Here is a 21,776-nt window from a genome sequence, read left to right on the forward strand (position 1 = left end):
CCAACCATTTTGAAATAATTTCATTATTTGAAGCATCATGTGAATGTGTATGGCTTCGCAGAATGATAAACTACATACAACAGTCATGTGGAATTGGTTCAATTGAATCACCCACCATTATCTATGAGGATAATGTGGCTTGTGTTGCACAGATGCAAACAGGATACATCAAGAGCAATATCACTAAGCATATTTCTCCTAAATGGTTTCCCCCCCCCCCCCCACAATCTTCAGAAAAGCGGGGAAATAAGCATTCTGCAAGTCAAATCATGCGACAACCTTGCTGATTTATTTACTAAGTCTCTATCAAACTCAACATTCCAGAAATATGTTCATGGAATTGGTATGCGACGACTTAGAGACTTGCATGCAACAGGGGAAGTCTCTCCTTGAGATATCCTTGTTCAATGACATCACATTATGCTATCTCTTTGTGAGTTTATGTTTCAGGTTCTCATCAAGTTTTCATAAAGAACTTTTTGGAGGAGAATCTTTTCAAGATGATAGCCCTACCTGGATGATCATGAGACGATTCTACATGGTCAAGCGTAGATTAGGGGGAGTGTTAAGATTTATTACATTAATGTAATTAGAGAATCTACTTTTCCCAACCGTCGGGTGGCTGTGTCCTCAACCGACGCCTCTCCCGCTCGTCCTGGAACCGGCGTCTCTTCACAGAGCGTCGCGTCTGTCCGGGCGATATATAATCGCTATAAACAGTGATTAAGGAATCAGTTTTTCCTAAACACCTCTCTCGTTTGATCTCAAAAGTTCTTATGGTCTCGTAATTTAGGAATAGTCAGCTTGCATCTTGGGGCGGCTGTGACTTGGTTGCGTTTTTCGCCCGGTTTTTTGTAAATTAACCAGACAACTTTCTTATTTTTTATCAATGAATGAGGTATAACTTTTGTCTTCATTTAAAAAAATCAAGTGCTACCCACAACACTTATTTTGGATAGGAGAAAGTAGCACCATGCAGGTCCCATCGCTGATATTCAAACCGGTAAGTGCCAGCCAAAGTTACAATAGAGGGGAAGACGACCCCGGTAAAGAAGACAAAGACAATGCCCATTTCTAGAGCAAGTGGGGAACGAGTTAAAGAAACAAATTTACAATGTTTGCCTTCCATCAAAATTTGTGTACAACGACAGAATTCTAATGAGCCATGTACAAGGGGGCACTACTACACTAATCTGTCTGGAACTTCATAGGAACTCTATAGTGTCAAATAGATCTATTGGTATGTGTTAGATCTAATCGCTGTATGGTTAGCAGGAAGACAGTACAAGGCTAGGGAATCTGAGGCATCCCTGTTGGCACAAGCTATACATAAATCGATGTACAACACCCTGTCAGGTATGCTTGCAGTTGCAGGTGAAGTTGAATCGCCAGCGCGCAGTACACGGAGAATGAAGAAATCATACCGCGTGCCAGAAAAATAAGTTAGTTCACTGATGAAATGCTGATGCTATCTAGTGTGTATGGGTTTTGAATGTGTTGTTTTGTTCAAGCGGCACATGCAGTCAGGACATGGAAATGTGTATATCGATTCATTTGGTCTTTTCATCTCGACCCCTTTGGCATCGCTATGTGCTCTCATGTTTAGTAAGTGGCGTTTCAACGACTTCCATCTGCATAAAAACGAGAAGGCATGACTAAAGACTACAGAGATGAAGCATATGAGTCTTAAATGCTTAGGCTCTGAAACAAAACAAAAAACTAAGGGTGGTCCGGTATATTACCCGATGCGTGGATTATCAAAGAGTATGGCCAGCCTTCTTTTGTCTGGCTTAATTGTCTTTGAATGTCCGCCATACATATATCTTCTGTGCCCCATAAGAAAATGAGGGAAATTTCCACCTTGTGTGGTCACGAAAACTTCACTATATGCGCAAACACTATAGTCTATTGCAGCCATCCTTGAGGAGAAATTCTGCCAACAATGCATCATTTTAGAACAATATCCATAGGAAATTCCAAAGCGTGCTGTTGACCCAACAATACCTTAAATGGAGCAAGTTCCTCATCTGATGCTAGTGTTTCCTTTGTCTGTAGAAGAGGAAACATTTCAAGAAGAGGAGCCATGGTTTTCTCTGATTTGTAAATCTTTCCAGAGGCCAAATAAATTGCAGTCTTATTGTTGAAACCCATTCCACGAAGCATTAATCCAACCTAAAGGTCATGTAGCATAAACATGTAGATCATCAATATCCTAAACGGAAGATGTCTTGCTAGACAAAAGAAACTGGGCAAAGCATGGACCACCAAAATGTGCTGAAGAAATAAAGAAGTCAAGAGTTTCACTAACATGCTAACAACGGTGAGCATCTGTTCTCATATTAGATGCAGACATACCTCCAAAGGTGTAAGTGGGCATTTCCCGTTCATTCTTATAACTCCTGGCCTTATTACTCGCCCTCTCTTTGTAAACTTCCCTCTCCAACCTATTTCTCTGGCCACATCCAGTTCCTTCTTCTCCTCGTCACCACCATCATATACACAACATGAGAAGGCAACCATATCCTGCAAGACAACAAATTAGTAGATGCCTCCAGATTTTCGTAACACAAGAAAATAGTGAATCCCAAGTTCCAAAAATAATATTAAATATAAATAATTTTCACGAAGAAATCAAACCTCCTCAAAGCGAAGATGCACTGCGATATATTTGCCATTGCTTTCAGCACTTTTTTCTCTCATTCGAGAAATTAACGTCTCAGATAGAGTAGCAATTGGGTTTGAAAATTTTAAGGCTTCAAAATTCACCAAGCATCTCAACCGTTGAACAACAGGTGGGGCATCAAACGAGAGTCGGTTTGCAAAAGGAGAAATTCGGATGAATCTGTAGTCCAGAACAGAGTATAACTTCAGGAACAGTCGCATAATAATAAAAGCAAGCACATAATCATATTTTAAATACTCCCTCTGTCCCAAAATAAGTGATGAAAATTTAATACTAAGTTAGTACAGATTTTATACTAAAGCAGCGACACTTATTTTGGGACGGAGGGAGTATGAGATATCAAGTGTAATCACCTCTTCAGGTGCTACGACGCAATCAAACTTTGATTCGGGAGATCAAATCAACATTAATTTTCTGATAAATATTAGTCTATAAAGTATTCAAGCCCCCTCTAAAATTGCAGATTCAAAATGAAAATGTATTCTTTCCCCTTTTCCTTCTGAATTATCTTTTCCCATTAAGAAGAATGAAATGCACCTTGAAATACTCCCTCCGTTCCTAAATATAAGTCTTAAGAGATTTCACTAAGAGACTACATACGGAGTAAAACGGGTGAATCTACACTCTAAAGTATGTCTATATACATCCATATATAGTCGTCTAGTGAAACCTCTAGAAAGACTTATATTTAGGAACGGAGGGAGTATTAGACATGGGTAGAGTACATTCAGAAATACATCTAGATTCTTTTGGGAAAAAAAATATGACCAACTGTGTGATTGTGTTAATTCAGCACACTGGATGTGGTAGGACTAGGGTTCCTACCGGGCCTCCGGCGTAGATTGTATGGGCAAGGAGGAGGGGAGCGAGGGCTGGAGCAAACGCGCCGGCGAGAGGGCGCCGTCGCGGCTAGGGCTGGGCGCGGCGGAGGCTAAGGTTCCGGCTCCTTGGGGAGCCGGGCAACAGAAGATAATATCTTTATTGCTTCATCTCAATTGATGTCTTACAACTAGTATTTATAACTCGAGCCTAAGATAACTTTCCTAAAGTAATTTGCCTAAGATAACTTGCGGGCCAAGCCCCTAATATTAACGCCCAGTGGGCCTCCGCCGGCTATAGGCCAAGCCGGTCATAACATCTCTCCCCGCCTGCACAAACAGCTCGTCCTCGAGCTGAAAGTTTGGATAGTGTTGGCGGAATTCCTCACGCTGCTCCCACGTAGCTTCCTCCTCCGGAAGACCCGTCCACTGAACGAGGACGAACCACGCTCCACGTCGAAGCTGTGCCTGCAACACCTTGGCTGGTTCTGGAAGGATGCGACCATCGGCGGTTGGAGGAAGCGCCGGAGGGGCCGCCGGTGGCTCGCCACGGAAAGGCTTGAGCAGCCCCACATGGAAGACGTCGTGGATACGAGCGTGATCTGGCAGCTGAAGACGATAGGCCACCTTCCCAATGCGCTCCACGATAGGGAAGGGCCCAGCGTAGCGAGGGCCGAGCTTGCGCTTCGCGCGCGGGTCGAGTGACTGCGTAGAGCGGTGGAGAAGACGCAGCCACACCCAATCACCCACGGCGAATTCCGCCTCGCGATGGTGATCGTCGTAGTAGTGCTTGGCCAGCTGCTGGGCCTGAAGGAGACGCTGACGGACCTCAGCAAGCATCTCGTCACGGGTGCGGATAAGGTCACCCGCAACCTCCGTCCGAGCCGTCTCCGGGTCCACCGGAAGTATAGGCGGGGGTGGACGACCATATACCACCTCAAACGGCGTGGCACGAAGGGCGGAGTGATAGGAGGTGTTGTAGCAGTACTCCGCCCAAGTGAGCCAGTCCATCCAAGCTCGAGGCCGATCACCTGTCACACAACGCAAATACATGGCAATGACCTTGTTAACCACCTCGGACTGACCGTCCGTCTGAGGATGAAATGCCGTACTCAGGCGAAGCTGGACGCCCGCCATCCTGAAGAGGTCGCGCCAGACATGTCCCGTGAACACCGGGTCCCGATCACTGACGATCGAAGCTGGGAACCCGTGTAAGCGAACGATGCCGTCGAAGAAGGCCCGGGCCATGGACGCCGCCGTGTACGGATGACCGAGCGCGATGAAGTGGGCGTACTTAGAAAAGCGGTCGACCACCGTAAGGATGACCGACTTGCCGCCCACCTTGGGGAGGCCCTCGATGAAGTCCATGGAAATATCCGCCCAGACCTGAGACGGCACCTCCAAGGGCTGAAGTAACCCAGCCGGTCTCAGGGTCTCCGTCTTGTTGCGCTGGCATGTCTGACAAGACCGAACCCAGTCGCAGACCAGGGCGCGATCGCCGGGGATGTAGAAGTCAGCGCGAAGACGATGTAGGGTTTTCTGCACACCCTCATGACCCGCCGAGTGGGCGAGCTGTAACACCTGGTGACGGAGATCATCATGCGCCGGAACAAAGATCCGGCGCCCATGGAGAAGCAGTCCGTCAGCGAAGCGCCAGGGCTCCTCCAGGTCGCCGGCCGTGAGTTGCTGCTGGAGAAGAACGGCGTCGTCGGCTGTTGCAGTTGCGTGGCGAATGTCGGCGAAGAGGCCGAACGTCGGCCCGGAGCGGACGCACAGGGACGCCCCAGCGACCTCGTCGGTGGAAGGAGTGAGATCGGAGTCGCGACGGGACAGCGCGTCGGCCACGGTGTTAAGGCGGCCCGGACGATACTCGACGGAGAAGTCGAAGCCGAAGAGCTTGCTGATCCACTGGTGCTGCGGCACAGTCGACAGCCGTTGGTCCAGTAAGAACTTCAAGCTGTAATGGTCCGTACGGATGTGGAAGACCCGTCCCCACAAGTACGGCCGCCAATGGCGCACGGCCTGCACCAGGCCAATGAGCTCCCGCTCGTACGCCGCCAGCTTAAGATGGCGCGGAGCAAAAGGCCGGCTGAAGAAAGCAATGGGCCCCTCGCCCTGATGAAGCACGGCGCCGAAGCCCACGCCCGAAGCGTCACAGTCCACCACGAACGGGCGGTCGAAGTCGGGCATCTGGAGGACGGGACCCGTCGTGAGGGCCCCTTTGAGGGCCTCGAATGCCGCTGTCGCCTCGTCGTCCCAGGCGAAAGCATCGCGGCGGAGCAGCCGCGTGAGAGGTGCCGCGATGAGCCCGAACTCCCGGATAAATTTCCGGTAGTAGCCTGCGAGGCCGAGGAACCCGCGGAGAGCCCGCGGCGAGGGAGGCGTCGGCCAGGCGGAGACAGCTGCCACCTTGTCGGCGTCCATAGCCACCCCGTCGGCCGAGATGACATGGCCGAGGTAGGCAACGGTAGGTGTCCCAAACGAGCACTTCGAGCGCTTAAGGTGGAGGTCGTGCGCCCGAAGCTCGTTGAAGACGATGGCGACGTGCTGGAGGTGCTCGGCCCAGGTGGCGCTGAAGATAAGAATATCATCAAAGAAAACAAGCACAAACCGCCGTAAGTAGGGTCGCAGAATGTCGTTCATCAGGGCCTGGAAGGTCGCCGGGGCATTGGCGAGGCCGAAAGGCATCACCAAGAACTCGAAGTGGCCATGGTGGGTGCGAAACGCCGTCTTGGCGATGTCGTCCGGATGCATGCGCACCTGGTGATAGCCCGACCGGAGATCGAGTTTGGTGAAGAAGCGCGCCCCATGAAGCTCATCCAAGAGCTCGTCGACCACCGGTATCGGAAACTTGTCCTTGAGTGTGAGCGCGTTCAGGCCGCGGTAGTCGATGCAGAAACGCCACGTGCCATCTGTCTTGCGGACGAGAAGTACCGGCGCGGAGAAGGGTGACGTCGAGATCCGGATGATGCCCGCTGCGAGCATAAGGGCACACTGTCTCTCCAACTCATCCTTCTGCAGCTGAGGGTAGCGGTAAGGTCGCACCGCCACGGGAGTGGAGCCCGGCACAAGGTGAATGCGATGGTCGTACACCCGAGCAGGTGGAAGTCCCCGCGGCTCGTCGAAGAGGGCGCTATGTTGCTGCAGAAGGGGATCCAGCAGAGGGTGCTCGGTCTCGGAGGAGGCGGCGGCCAGCTGAAGATGTGGCACGGCTGGCTTAGCGCCCCCAATGCCGTCCCACCGGATTTGGCGTCCCAGCCGCCAGAATGTCATCGTGAGCGCGTCGAAGTCCCACACGATGGGCCCAAGGGTCCGGAGAAAGTCCACACCGAGGATGAAATCGAAACAGCCGAGGTCGATGCCGGCACAGGTAATGGAAAAGTGTTCGCCCCCGATGGTGATGGGAACGTCGCGGGCGAGTCCATGACACTGGAGGCGGTCACCGTTGGCCACCGTGATCCGAAGGCGCTCCCCGCCCGTGGTCGGAATAGCTAGACGACGCATGGTTGCCTCGGGCAGGAAGTTATGAGTGGAGCCCGTATCCAGTAGGGCCACCAGCTGCTCGCCATGGATCGTCACGGGCAGCAACATGGTCCGCTCATGACGAATGCCGGCTAGGGCGTGGAGAGAGACGACGCAGGCCGTCGCCGTAGAATCTGCGGCCGTGTCTGGTGCGTCGGTCGTCTCGTCCGCCTCGGTGTAGTCGACCGTCTCCAAGTAGAAGAGGCGGGGGCAGACATGTGTCGGCGTGTAGGGCTCATCGCAATTAAAGCAGAGACCCTGACGTCGACGCTCCTGCTGCTCGGCCGGGGACAACCTGCGGAAGGTCCGTGTGGCGGCCGGAGGTGCGGCCGCCGCGGCTGGCGAAGGCCGGCCCGGTGCTAGAAGGGTCGGCGCGGGTCGACTGAGCTGGCGGCCGCCCCGTCCGGGCGGTTGCTGCAGTGCCTGGGCCCGCTGCTCGAAGCCCGGGCGTAGTACATGGCGGACTGAAGGTCAGGGGGTTCCCGGAGCTCGACATCCACGCGAATATGGTCCGGTAGACCACCCACAAAGAGCTCAGCGCGCTGAGTCGCGGATACGCCTGGCGCGTGGCACGCCAGGGCTTGGAATCGGTCGGCGTAGTCCTGGACCGTTGATGTAAACGGTAAGCGGCCGAGGGCTGCCAGTCGGCTGCCACGGATGGGGGGGCCAAACCGAAGGAGGCAGAGCTCGCGAAATCGGTCCCACGGTGGCATGCCGCCCTCGTCCTGCTCGAGGGCGTAGTACCAAGTCTGTGCAGTGCCACGGAGATGATAGGACGCGAGCCAGGTGCGATCCGACGCGAGCGTCCGCTGCCCCCGAAAGAACTGCTCGCACTGGTTGAGCCAGTTGAGGGGGTCTTCCGCGCCCTCGTAAGTGGTGAAGTTCAGCTTAGCGAACCGAGGAGATGTCGGACCGCCGTGTCCGGTAGCCGCGGCTGTTTGTGGCATCGCGTACGCCGGGTCGGGAAACTCCGGAGCGTAGGGCGCCGAGCTGGGGGACCGCTCGAACGGCAGAGAGGGCGCCGGGTGTTCCGGTGCCGGGGTATAGATCGGGCCCGAAGATGATCCGGCTGCCCACGCGGGAATCAGCGATGGCGATGGTGGAAACTGCACCTGGTGCAGGGGGCGACCGGTGGTTCGGGGCGCTGGAGGTGCTGCTGTCGATGGCGGCGGCGGCTGGTGGTGCTGAGCCGTAGCCTGCGCCGTGGTGGCCGGTAGAAACTGGTGGGGCGGCCCCCCCAGCGACGCGGTGGTGGCCGGCCACACCGGCCAGGGGGTGCCCGCGGCGTGGTAGTGCTGCAGCAGCAGCTGCGGCGGCGGCGGCGGCGCCCCTCCGTAGGGCGGCTGGAAGGCCGGGGTGGCCCACGGCAGCGACGGCGGCCCGTAGGTAGTGGGGGCGACGCTCGGCGGCGGGGGTTGGGTCCCAGCGAGGTAGAGGCTGATGCCTCGGACCGCTTGGACAAGCTCCCGCAGGGTGCCCGACATCGCCTCGGGCGAGAGGATGGGAAGCGGCTCCTCCGTGGTGATGATCGGCACTGGCGAGGGAGCGGTCCCGGACGTGATCGGCAGCGGCGGCGGGGCGGTGGTGGTGGTTTGCGGCGGTGGGGCGGTGGTGGTGGTTTGCGGCGGCGGTGGTGGAGGGAGCGACATGATCAACCTGGAATCTCTGGATACCAAATTGGTAGGACTAGGGTTCCTACCGGGCCTCCGGCGTAGATTGTATGGGCAAGGAGGAGGGGAGCGAGGGCTGGAGCGAACGCGCCGGCGAGAGGGCGCCGTCGCGGCTAGGGCTGGGCGCGGCGGAGGCTAAGGTTCCGGCTCCTTGGGGAGCCGGGCAACAGAAGATAATATCTTTATTGCTTCATCTCAATTGATGTCTTACAACTAGTATTTATAACTCGAGCCTAAGATAACTTTCCTAAAGTAATTTGCCTAAGATAACTTGCGGGCCAAGCCCCTAATATTAACGCCCAGTGGGCCTCCGCCGGCTATAGGCCAAGCCGGTCATAACAGGATGATTATAGGATATGTTTCCATGTCACGAAATGTCATCGATACAATGCATGGGCAATTTAGGGATTAGATTAGAAAAGAACCAAATAAAGATATCAGATTATCTAGTTAGTAAAGAGATAGGATAAGGTAGGAATATGAAGCTACAGATAAGCTTTATTCGCAAATTAGACACAAGAGATCCAGTCTTGTGGATCAAGTCAATAGTCTTATATATCAAGGATTGGTGTGTAACCTTTTGAGCAACTATGAGAAATCCAAAGTGGCAAAGTTAAATTAAGCGACTCAACTACCCAGGTATTAGGCCCAGCAGTGGCTAGACAAGGGTGTGTTTGCCCATTCCCCACCTTTGGACCCTTGCCAGTTCATCCCTTTAATACAAATAATGAAGACCATTTCTAAAAGAACTGGACGATGTCAGGTTCATTCCTGACAAAACAGCAGTATCTGGATATAGGAAAATTGACTTGTTTAAACTGTATAAACTAGGTCTCCTGTTTTCATTTTCCTAAAAATTTGGAGCAACATCCCATTTCATACATTAAACTAATTTTCATATGAATTTAACTGTAAAGAGAAGAGTCAACAATTTAACAATCTTCAGAACAATCGTTCGAACTAGGCAGTCCCACTGGTTATGGCACCTTTGGAAACAAGGAACTGGGTCAGCACAACAAGTTGTTATAAGCCAGTTTCCAGTGTAAGAAGGTATCTCGCTAATAAAACTGAGCCCGATACTGATGAAGAGGAAGAGATGCTCCAACAATATTTCATCAATAACTGCTAATAACAGAATGTCCTACGTAACTAACAACATATAGGTCTAGGGATGCAAATTGATTGTTCTTAGGGTACCCTCTGACCCTGCTTAATTCAGCCAAATGAACTAAAATTTCTGAATGTAATGTAATTTTGAAACTTAGTTCATTAAGTTGAACTAAAAGAGGTCAGAAGGTACCCTAGGGTAACTTTTAGGGTACCCATTAACACCCCTGTATAGGTCCATAACTAAGGCTAGAAGCTCTTGCAGAAGCATATCACTTACATAGTTACATCGCATGCAAGGAAAGTTAATAACGAAAAATTAACATAAGACGGCAAAACATATGCATAACAAACCAGGATACAGCCAAAATAAATTCACACAAGCAACTTTAGTTCTGAAGTGACAAGTGATTTGGATTACTCACCTTTCTTCAACTAACTTTGGAAGAACAACATCTTTGTAGTATTTAATAGGAGACCAAGCCTTTATCTTGAAATTGAATACATTGCTTAGATTGTGACCAAAACGCTCCATTATAAAATCAGGCACTTTGTTAACTACTCGAACATCATTCTGTAGACGTTTCACAAAGTGTTCTTCATCATAAATATCACTGAATTTGCTGTGCCCAAAAGAAAACATCAGCAAGCATATTTGTGCTACTAAATATACAGTTGTATAAAATTTAACTTGAAGGAGCTTGAACAAAAGGCACAGGCGTCTATCCAACAAGAACGAATATATAAGTTGTCCTGTCCAGCACTCAAAGCGGCCCAAAGTCCAGTATTCTGTGCTAGTTCATCTCTTAAATATTTAATTAATCTCACTCTTTATATCTTAACAGTAAAAATAACCACCGTTCCTACAATGAACTCAAATTATCGATACAACATACAAATCAGGATAACAACCCATATCAGTTTTGGCCCTTTTCAGAGTGATACCCTGTGTAGTCAACTACAGCTAGCAAGAGCCACTTCATATGTGCATAAATTTGCTTGTTTTAGACAAACATACAGAAGGAGAATTAGGGTGGGTGAGATTGGGTGGGGGAGGGGTGTATCCTGGTTCCAACTTTGACAGCCTTAATTGACATGATATTCTAATGTGAAATTAAGCCGTACAAGGTAGTAATCAAGCATACGAGACTGAAGAGCAACTTAACTGTTCTAGAAACCTCAAGGTTTGAAAGAAAAAACTGAGTAACATGGTGTTTGGGAGATGTACATATGACTGACAAAATGGTATAGGAAACAGACAAAGGGACATGTGCATACCAAAATAAACAGGCAAACATCCAAATAAAGGCCAATTGGTTTGGGCACAAACCAAACACACCGTTATCAAGCAATAATACATATATTTCAGACTTGCTGTCAAATAGACAACAGGTCAAAAATGTATTTGAGAATGGAGTGGGAGAAATGAGGAGACCTTGGATCCTTCCAAATGCTGTGGAAATGGAAATTCGGGATAATAAGAGTAGCGTTTAGAAAACCAGCAATAGCAACCGCATTGCATATCTGAAAACAAGAAAAACAGAAGAAAGAGAAGCCCAAGTGAGTAACACAAGTTACCAGAAACAAGTATGACGTGAACAAACATAAACTGTCACATATGAAGAAGCATTGAGAAAAGGCAACTACCGATGTCCTTTGTTGATTCAAACCGCCATTTGCCTCCACATATATGTAGCCATTTGATTCAGGCAAACCTACATGAGTTATGAAAAACAATTAGGCACCAATTTGGTGGTACTGTGTCTTGTAAACTTAAGAAGACATTAATTTAAAAAAAAAAACTAAGACATCCATGTGAGTTCTCTAAAACTAACACCCCTGAGTGTTCCAAGTATGTTAAACTTGGTCAGAAAAGTGTATCGGGTTGATGAACTAATCTTCATGAGACTTTAATAACCCATCCATGTAAAGCATAATTGGTTTCAGAATGTTTCCATGCAGTGCTGGTAATTTTTCTCAGGAACTCACCACAAAGGAGCTGTGCCTAGATAATGGAGAGAAACAAGATCTGACATGATATTCACATTTGAAAAATAAGAAGAGGAAACGGTGGTAACAGTGTAACTCCTGACCAACAAATCCATAAGACATCACCGTTAAGTTCCTCATGATAGAATACAAGAAAGCAGGTCTTCTCTACCACAAATCTCAATGCGTTCGGGAGTTTATCGACATGTGAAAAAAAAACATAACTCAATGGAATTACACCAAATAAAGAAATACATATTATTATTTTTTGAATAGAAAGGGGTTTCCCCCACATTTTATTAAAATGAGGCATAAAGCCCAACCACGTTCACAGCTAGTTCAACAGCTAAACTAGAATTAACAAAGAAATGCATATTATCAGGAAGAAAAAAACAAAAGGCAGGTATAGATGGCGTACTGTTTGTCAGATTGTGTATGCAAGGTCGCCAGACACCACCTTTGTAAGTTTGCCTCCATACAGTTGCTAACTACAAAAATATGACAAGGTGAGAGAAGGAAGCGAGTATGAAAAATATACAGAGGTTGTAAATAAGTGAGCAAGATAATTATGTGGATGAAGCAAAAGAAATAGCATAAAACACGTAGAGTGGAATAAACCAGAGTCAGATGGTGCACACTCTTCTATTCAATTAGGCAGGTGTATTAAATTCATAAGCACGAGAATTCTTCCTCCTGTCAAACATCTTGCGGGCATTCAGATGTTACATTGCTGACCGAACCGATCAGCGACATACCTTGAGCCTGCACCTAGCAAACCAAGGTACACTATCTGACTCAAGCAGACAAGCAGAGGACTGACTAATCATACAAGACGCTTGTGACAAACCAAATCAGGCTTCTGATGATAATGATCCGTCAGTGGTTCAGGTCATGCTCGATGCTGCAACAATCACATAAAAGTAGGAATAACTAAGGAAAATCCGACAGGTCAACAACCACTCCACTGCCATCTCAGGCTATTCGAAGGAAGCCACAGCTCAATTCGAACTAATCAACTTGGAGTAAACTAATCTGAATAGAGACCAACCACTTGCTAATGGCGCGTGGTACACTAACTACATCTTCTTCTTTTTTGAACTGATATACACTAACTACATCTGGTAGATCAGTAAATAACTTTGACACGCCAAGTCAACCAACCCAGCCCACTTTGCCAATAGCCAATAGCGACACAGTTGTTACAGTCACTTAAGCATTTGCGCCCACATCGCGGCCGGAAATCGAAATGCGGCGAGGCACGGGCAAAGCTGACTAACCGCGTCGGTGGAGTTGTCGGCGTCCATGTCGGCGCGGAGGCGCGCGTAGAGCTGGGGGCTGCGGTAGACGGAGCCGGGCGCGGAGCGCGTGATGATCCGCGGCACGACGTCGAGCGGGAGGGAGCCCATGTAGAGCAGCATGGCGGCGACGTAGAGCAGCGGCGCGAAGAGGAAGACGGCCTGCCGCCGCAGCAGGGCCGCGAGGAGCGCCCACGCCGCCCGCCTGGCCGCGCCGCCCCACCCGACGCCGCCCGCCGCCGCCGCCGCGTCCTGGGATCCTCCTCCCCTCGCCGGGCCGCCCTTCCCGGGCGCCCGCCTCCCCGCGCCGCTACCGCCGGCCCGCGCGGGGGACGGGGGCGGGGGAGGGGACGGCGTGCCCGCCGCCCCGCCGAAGCTCCCGAGGCGGCTGTACACCTGCTGGCCCTGCATCGGGCCGCGCCAAAACCGCTGGCCACTCCGGGGGGCTAGGTTTAGGGCTGGCTGGCTCGCCCCCCGCCGCGCGATCGCGCAATGGGAGGCGGGGAGGGAGGGAGGGAGGGCGGCGGTGCGCGCCGGGGCGGCGAGGGAGGTGGGGGTGGGGGTGGGGAGGAGGGAGGCGCTTGTGCGGGGCACGTTGGGCGGCCGGCCTCCTCGGTCGCACGCGGCGGGCCACTGCGCTGCACTGCGCGAGCCGAGCTGGAGTCCGGTCTGGGCTTTTAGAAACCGCCCCGTGCCTCTTTCGCGAGAGTCAAACCTCGAACGGGAACAGAAAGGGCAAGGAAAGAGACGGGCGCGGGCGGCCATCTCCACGTGCATCCGACGGTCGCGAAACCCCCGCAGCGCAGGGGAAAGAAAGGGAGAGCGACTGGCGAGTCAAAAACGTAGAGTACGTGCTAGTCCTAGTGCTGCCAGCGCGTTTCGGGCGCTTAAACTCGGGCGGTTGAGGTGCGGAACAGCGAGAGGTGGCGCCACGGCCTCCTTCGTTCGACTTGGACAGCGACGGGTCCGGCGGTTGGTGAGGCCATGAATGAGCGTGACGGAACAGTACGCTGATCAGGGTCTAAGAAAGCCTACGGGTTTGGTGGTCAGGCCGTGTATGGGGTGGGAACAGTGTGCTGGGCCTAATGATTTCGTGGTGAATCCGACCCGACAGGCAACCGCACACGGGGGAATAAAAGCATTCCCGTTTCTCCTTCCACGCCACATTTTTGTGCGTTTGGTGACAGCTGTGTTTACACGGTTGAAGTACAAGACACATGGAAAAGAGTGTGGCTGGTAGTCATCTAAACAGTTTTAGGCCCTGTTTGTTTCAGAAGTCTCATGACTTTTTTTAGTTTCAACTAAAAAGTCTTTAGTCCCTATTGGTTTGTTTTTATAGACTAAACATAGATTAGAGGTAATTAAATGACATGCAAAAAGACCATGTTATTCCTAGTAATGTAGTACTCCCTCCGTCACGATGTAGAAGGCATAGTTAAACTTGCCTTCGTTTTCAAAATAGAAAAGGTTTAAGGCGTGAAAGCAATTAATCTTATTAATTAGTACTAGTACTACTCATGCATGCACCCTCCTAATTTGCTGCTCACGCATTAGTACTACGTACTATTTTCTCAGTTGATTAGGAGCATTAACATCTACACCTACTACATCTCACAACCAATCGATGACTACCTTGGTCCCAGAGATTTTTCAAACGTGCCTTCTAAACCGTGACGGAGGGAGTAGTAGTTATTAAATGACATGCTAAAAGTAGGGACGCTGTTGGAAAAAGTGCAAAACAGGTCTCAACAAGACCCTCCCATAGGGACTTCTTCCTTTAGTCACAAGTACCACCTTTTAGTCCCTAAAAGTCCCTCCTGTTTGTTTCACATGGGACTAAAAGGGATTTTTTTTAGTCCCTACACCAAAAAGTCCGTGGAAACAAACACCCCTTAGATCATCTATAATGGGACCATTCAAATCTAACTCCTCGAACGCCCGCGGACGCGTCCGGATACGCATTAAATTTCTCTTTCTGCATCCAACTCTCTCATTTCATTCCTCATATCTATAAAAAACATACAAACTACGTCCTAGGTACTAACTACAGTTGTACTAAGTTTCTTCTTGGTCGGAAATGGCATGCGCTGCCTCCATGCGACGCCTGGCCACCGTAGCCGACTCGGAGCGGATGGAGTTGAGGATGGCCAACTGCTCCGGCCACAGATCGACCACCGCTGGTGTCTCCTCCTTCGGCTCATGCGGCTCCGGCTCCTGGGGCGTCGCCTCCTCCAACGACGCGTGTGGCTCTTCGTCGGGCTCCTCCCTCGTCTCCTCCCCCTCCTCAGAATCCACCTCCGATTCCTGAGGTAGACCCACTGCCCTTCGGACTCGGACCTACTTCAAGAGGAACAGACGATGCTGGATCGTGTAATGTCGGCGGCGTGGTGGCATGGCTGAAGGGCTCGGAGAGGGAAGTGCTCGGGTGGCGGAGGAGAGAGGGGGAGGTGGATGTGCCAGGGTTGGGGGCATCGGACGGCTTAAATAGCAAGCCCCGACCCCGGAGCGCGCCACGCGGCGTTCATACCACGCCGACAGTCGAGGCGCGTGATAACCCACAAGTATATGGGATCGCGATAGTTTTTTGAGGATAGATTATTCAATCCAAATTTATATATTCGGCACAAGGGGTATTCAAAGAAAATTTATAATTTTTTATGAGACTGTTCTGTTTGACAAAAGTTCAGTTGTTAGTGACATGAGATATGTGGACTGGACTTACATCAAAGCCAATGAAAAATTATTTCCCCATGTGCAAGACAATTTCAGTTCAGTGGATATTGAAGAATTTGTTGGGAGAGAGATGACCCGATGGAATGATAAACTGATTATGCAATTCTATTCAACTGTTTGTTTCTATGCCGATGGCTCTATTGCGGGGATGACTAATGGTCACAAGTATGAAGCCACAATTGATGAGTGGGCCACTGTCATTGGTGCCCCACAGCAGAAAGAAGATGATCTGGATGTCTACTCTGAGATGAAGATGAACCACAACTCCATGGACAATATGTATAAGCCAATTCCTCACAAGTTCTTGGCAACACACAAGCTTGGCTCTGTCTATTTCTTGCAAGCAGGAATACCCACCACCAATACCATTATGAGACACACCTTGATGCCTAAGTCAAGTGATGATAAGATGATTGAAGGCTATTCCATTAACATGTTGCACCATCTAGACACCCACACTCGCTTTAAGGTGATGGATTTTATAGTAGAGACTATCAGGAGGACTGCTGCAGATCAAAAGAGATCTTGTGGATATGCCCCACATTCGGATGCTTATCAATGTCAAACTTGGCAAGCATGCGTATCTGCTTGATCATACCCATTTGCCCCTTCAGCCTGAATTTGAAGATAATGAAGTTGTCATGGATGCCAATGACCCCAGGTCAGCCGCAGCTAGGGAGGCAGCAGAGGCAGCAACAACATAGGCTACTAGGAATATGCCACCACGAGTTCCACAGCTCAGAACTCAAGCTTAGCTAATGGCATTTCTAGTGAGCTCTATCCAAGGTATGGAGAAGAACATCTCGTAGATTATGATCAACCAAAGGAGCTTAGAGAGGATCGTGGAAACCAAATTCCATGATTTGGATGCCAAAGTGACAGAGATATCTGCTAGTGTTGATCAGCTCAAGCATGAAGTTGATGGTGTGACGACACCAAGCTCAACTAGTGATGATGAAGAGTCGCCTCCTCGCACTACCGCTTAGTTCAGTACCAAGCCCCGGTCAGCAGTTGTGCTAGTGTCGGAAGCAAGACCAACTTCATCATCTCAGGCATCTGCACCTTCAGCTTCATCCCCAGCTCCAACACATCTAGTATCGACTCCTCGAGCTCTAGGACATTCTGCCGAAGCCTTTGCCGATGATCTTTAGTCTACTCCATCATCGACTGCCACAGGAGATAGGGCCCACATATATGATTAGCTCTATACTTTTGAACTTTTTTGGTAACTTGTTGCCAAACGGGAGAAATGTATAGATCTTAGGGCTTCGAGTGAGAGAGAGCTTTTGACTTTATTTGCTCTCGTTGGGTCGCTTGGTTTTACAAAACTTTGTCTCGTTGGATGACTTTATCCAGTTACCTGTGTTTGATCATATGATTTGCTTATCATACGTTTTGCTTGGTTGATACTACCACATTATTATCTTTGAGCTATTCACATGATAATCATTCACTTATTCTTTTGGTGCAATGTGCATTACTATTCATTCATATCATGTATGCGCACCACCAAGATGTATGTGACATGGAAGAGTGACCCATGATCCTAATCGGTTGTGCATTTGCATTCAAACGCAAATTATATATAATGCACAAATTTACGAGGAGCTCTTGCTTTTCACATACTTCTCAAAGCATCGATGCTAATCATTGATTATATCTTTTGTCGAAGCTTTGATCTATATGTTGTTATAAAGTACCAAAAAAGGGGAGATTGAAAGCACAATTACTCCCTAAGGTGGTTTTGATAATTGATCACAACATATGCATCATTGGACTAATGATTTTATCCTAATATATTTTAGTAAATTTCAAAAGGTGCATTGGCTAAAGGTTTATGTGGAGAAACCCCTTGGTGCAAGAAAGGAATGGTATTGGCTCAAGCTTCAAGCAAGAAGACTCTTCATTTTATATTTGTGAAAAATCCCTTTTGAGTCCGTAGGAAAGCCAATACTAGTAAAAGGGGGTGAGGTATTAAAATGAATTGGTTGCTCAAGTGCTCAGAGATAACCACCAAAAATACTTAGTCATTTTCCCACATAACACTTCTTTCCGCAACCACATACCCAAAATCGGTGCCACCAAGTTTTCTGATTCGGCCCTACCGATATTCAACCCAGACAGATGTTGGAAATATGCCCTAGAGGCAATAATAAAATATTTATTATTATATTTTCTGTTTCAAGATAATCATTTATTATCCATGCTATAACTGTATTGAATGAAAAAATAAATGCATGTGTGGATATATAGACAAAACCATGTCCCTAGTGAGTCTCTAGTTGACTAGCTGTTGATCAAGGATAGTTAAGGTTTCCTGGCCATAGACAAGTGTCGTCACTTGATGACGGGATCACATCATTAGTACAATGATGTGATGGACAAGACCCAAACTACGAACGTAGCATATGATCGTGTCATTTTGTTGCTATTGTTTTCTGCATGTCAAGTATTCATTCCTATGACCATGAGATCATGTAACTCACTGACACAGGAGGAATGCCTTGTGTGTATCAAACGTCGCAATGTTACTGGGTGACTATAAAAGTACTCTAGAGGCATCTCCAAAGGTGTCCGTTGAGTTAGCATGGATCAAGACTAGGATTTGTCACTCCGTGTGACGGAGAGGTATCTCGGGGCCCACTCGGTAATACAACATCACATATAAGCCTTGCAAGCAACGTGACTAAAGAGTTAGTCACGGGATCTTGTATTACGGAACGAGTAAAGATACTTGCCGGTAACGAGATTGAAATAGGTATAGAGATAGCGACGATCGAATCTCGGGCAAGTAACATACCGAAGGACAAAGGGAATGGTATACGAGATTATATGAATCCTTGACATAGAGGTTCAACCGATAAGATCTTCGTAGAATATGTAGGATCCAATATGGACATCCAGGTCCCGCTATTGGATATTGACCAGGGAGTGTCTTAGGTCATGTCTGCATAGTTCTCGAACCCGCGGGGTCTGCGCACTTAAGGTTCGGTGATGTTTTGGTATAGGTGAGTTATAGGTGCTGGTGACCGAAGTTTTGTTCGTAGTCCTGGATGAGATCCCGAACGTCACGAGGAGTTCCGGAATGGTCCAGAAACGAAGATTGATATATAGGAAGTTGATATTTGGATTCTGGAAGAATTTCGGGCATTGTCGGTAGTGTGTCGGGAGTGACGAATGGGTACCGGGGGCCCACCAGGTGGGCCCACCACTCCCCAAGAGGGCCATGTGGACTTCATGGCTGCGAATAGCTCTTATTGGGCTGTCTAGTCAACCAAAGAAAGCCCATGTGGGAAAAGGTGGAAAATCCAAAAGAGGCGGACAATTTGGGAAGGAGTCCTAATCCAAGTAGGATTGGAGGAGGACTCCTCCCTCCTTTGGTTTGGCCGACCCCAAGGGGTTTCCCTTGGTCGGAAAGGCTGCCTCCTCCCTCCTCCTATATATACTAGAGGTTTTAGGGCTTTTGAGACACAATTTCAGCCACGTGCAACCCTCTCCTCTAGTTTGTAGTTCCTCCTCTAGATCGGATTTCTGTGGTGTTTAGGTGAAGCCCTGCAGGAATAAATCACCACCATCACCGGTGCGTCGTCACACTGCCGGAGAACTCATCTACTTCCCCGTCTCTCTTGCTGGATCAAGAAGGCGGAGATCGTCATCGAGCTATACGTGTGCTGAACACGGAGGTGACGTCCGTTCGGTGCTAGATCGGGACGGATCATGGGACGACGGCGATTTGGATCGCGAAGACGTTCCACTACATCAACCACGTTTATTAATGCTTCCCACTTAGCGATCTACAAGGGTATGTAGATCCGATCTCCCTCTCGTAGATGATCATCAACATGATAGGTCTTCGTGTGCGTAGGAAATTTTTTGTTTCCCATGCAACGTTCCCCAACAATAGAACCCTAGCCAAACCTACCATTTCGGTACAACTTATTCCGCATCGGCGCTACCGAGTTCAGGTGACCAACCTTCTGTTGCCTCGGTACACAAAATTGGAATTTCTGAGTTTTGATATCGGTGTCACCGAGTTGGGCCATCTAACCGTTAGCCACCTTTTCGTTTCCACTGAGTTGTGTATACCGGTCTCACCGAGATTCAAAAGTTGTTGCCTTTTGTGCAAGTTGGTACCACCGAGTTTATGACTTCGGTGTCATTGAGTTGGTCACTTTAGGTGTAACGGTAGGATTTTGGGTGTTGCCTATATATACCCCTCCACCTAGCTACCATTGGCAGAGGAAACACTCAAAACACACACTTCATTGCCAGAACCAGTTTTCTGAGAGCGAGCCACCTACCCATGTGTTGAGTTTTTGAAACTTGATTTCTAGCCTCCCCAAGTTGCTTTCCACCAAATCAATCTCTCCTACCCATGCCAAATTTGTGAGAGAGTGATTTAGTGTTGAGGAGACTATCTTTGAAGCACAAGAGCAAGGAGTTCATTGTTCTACCACATCTATTACCGTTTGGAGGGTGGTGCCTCCTAGATTGGTTAGGTGTCGCTTGGGAGCCTCCTATATCGTGCTGTGGAGTTGAACCAAGATGTTTGTAAGGGCAAGGAGATCATCTAATTCGTTAAGATCTACCGTGAGTGAGGCTAGTCCTGTGTGGACGGAAGCCGTGGTAGAATAGACAAGGCCACTTCTTCGTGGACCCCTTGTGGGGTGGATCCCTCTGTGGACTCTCGCGGTCGTTACCCTCCATGGGTTGAAGTCTCCACTAGCATGGACGTACGATAGCGCCACCTATCAGAACCATGCCAAAAACCGTCGTGTCAACCTCTTGCGTTTGATCTCCCTACCTTACTCTATTTACTTTACACTTGCATGTTTGATGACCCACAAGTATAGGGGATCAATCGTAGTCCTTTAGATAAGTAAGAGTGTCGTACCCAACGAGGAGCAGAAGGCTCTCATAAACGGTTTTCAGCAAGGTAATAACTGCAAGCACTGAAATTGTCGGTCACAAGTGATTGTGTGGTGAGATGATTCGTAGCGAGCAACAAGTAACCAAAGTAGAAAAGGTGCAGCAAAGTGGCCCAATCCCTTTTGTAGCAAGGGACAAGCCTGGACAAAGTCTTATAGGAAGTAAAGCGCTCCCGAGGACACATGGGAAATCTGTCAAGCTAATTGTCATCATGTTCACATGGTTCGCGTTCGTTACTTTGATAGTTTGATATGTGGGTGGACCGGCGCTTGGGTACTGCCCTTACTTGGACAAGCATCCCATTTATGATTAACCCCTCTCGCAAGCATCCGCAACTACAAAAGGAGAATTAAGACAACGTCTAACCATAGCATTAAACTAGTGGATCCAAATCAGCCCCTTACGAAGCAACACATAGACTGGGGTTTAAGCTTCTGTCACTCTAGCAACCCATCATCTACTTACTACTCCCCAATGCCTTCCTCTAGGCCCAAATATGGTGAAGTGTTATGTAGTCGACGTTCACATAACACCACTAGAGGAAAAGACAACATACATCATATCAAAACACCGAACGAATACCAAATTCACATGACTATTAATAGCAAGACTTATCCCATGTCCTCGGGAATAAAAGTAACTACTCAAAAAGCATGGATATATTCATGACCAGAGAAGTAATGAATATCATAATGGATCTGAACATATAATCTTCCACCAAGTAAACCAACTAGCATCAACTACAAAGAGTAATCAACACTACTAGCAACCTTACGGGTACCAATCGGCGTCGCGAGATGGCGATTAGTTACAAGAGATAGACTAGGGTTTGGATAGGAGATGGTGCTGATGAAGATGTTGATGGAGATGACTCCCGTCCGACGAGAGGAGTGTTGGTGATGACGATGGCGACGATTTCCCCCTCCGGGAGGGAATTTTCCCCGGCAGGATCGTCCTGCCAGAGCTCTAGATTGGTTCTGCTCAAGTTCCGCCTTGTGGCGGCGGCGCCTCCTCGAAAAAGCTCCGCCCT

The 21,776-nt window shown here is 48.9% G+C and overlaps 1 protein-coding gene across 2 annotated transcripts; it reads right to left on the reverse strand.

The window, feature by feature from the left end:
- Positions 1-1,051: 1,051 nt before the first annotated feature.
- Positions 1,052-13,495, reverse strand: LOC123445482 (protein ESMERALDA 1-like). 2 transcript variants are annotated; one of them, XM_045122471.1, is made up of 10 exons: positions 13,067-13,495; positions 12,208-12,277; positions 11,448-11,515; positions 11,236-11,324; positions 10,226-10,423; positions 2,638-2,842; positions 2,356-2,523; positions 2,005-2,172; positions 1,743-1,933; positions 1,052-1,631 (listed from the first exon to the last, which is right to left on the reverse strand). In XM_045122471.1, exons 1-10 carry the CDS (start codon positions 13,493-13,495, stop codon positions 1,469-1,471), a joined length of 1,749 nt encoding a protein of 582 aa, XP_044978406.1. In that variant the 3' UTR covers positions 1,052-1,468. The 2 variants fall into 2 exon arrangements, with proteins under 2 accessions (XP_044978406.1, XP_044978413.1); XM_045122478.1 differs by having other exon boundaries at positions 12,208-12,273; positions 13,067-13,271.
- Positions 13,496-21,776: the final 8,281 nt, after the last annotated feature.

The sequence above is a fragment of the Hordeum vulgare genome, chromosome 1H (assembly GCF_904849725.1).
Source record: "Hordeum vulgare subsp. vulgare chromosome 1H, MorexV3_pseudomolecules_assembly, whole genome shotgun sequence".
Classification (NCBI taxonomy): domain Eukaryota; kingdom Viridiplantae; phylum Streptophyta; class Magnoliopsida; order Poales; family Poaceae; genus Hordeum; species Hordeum vulgare.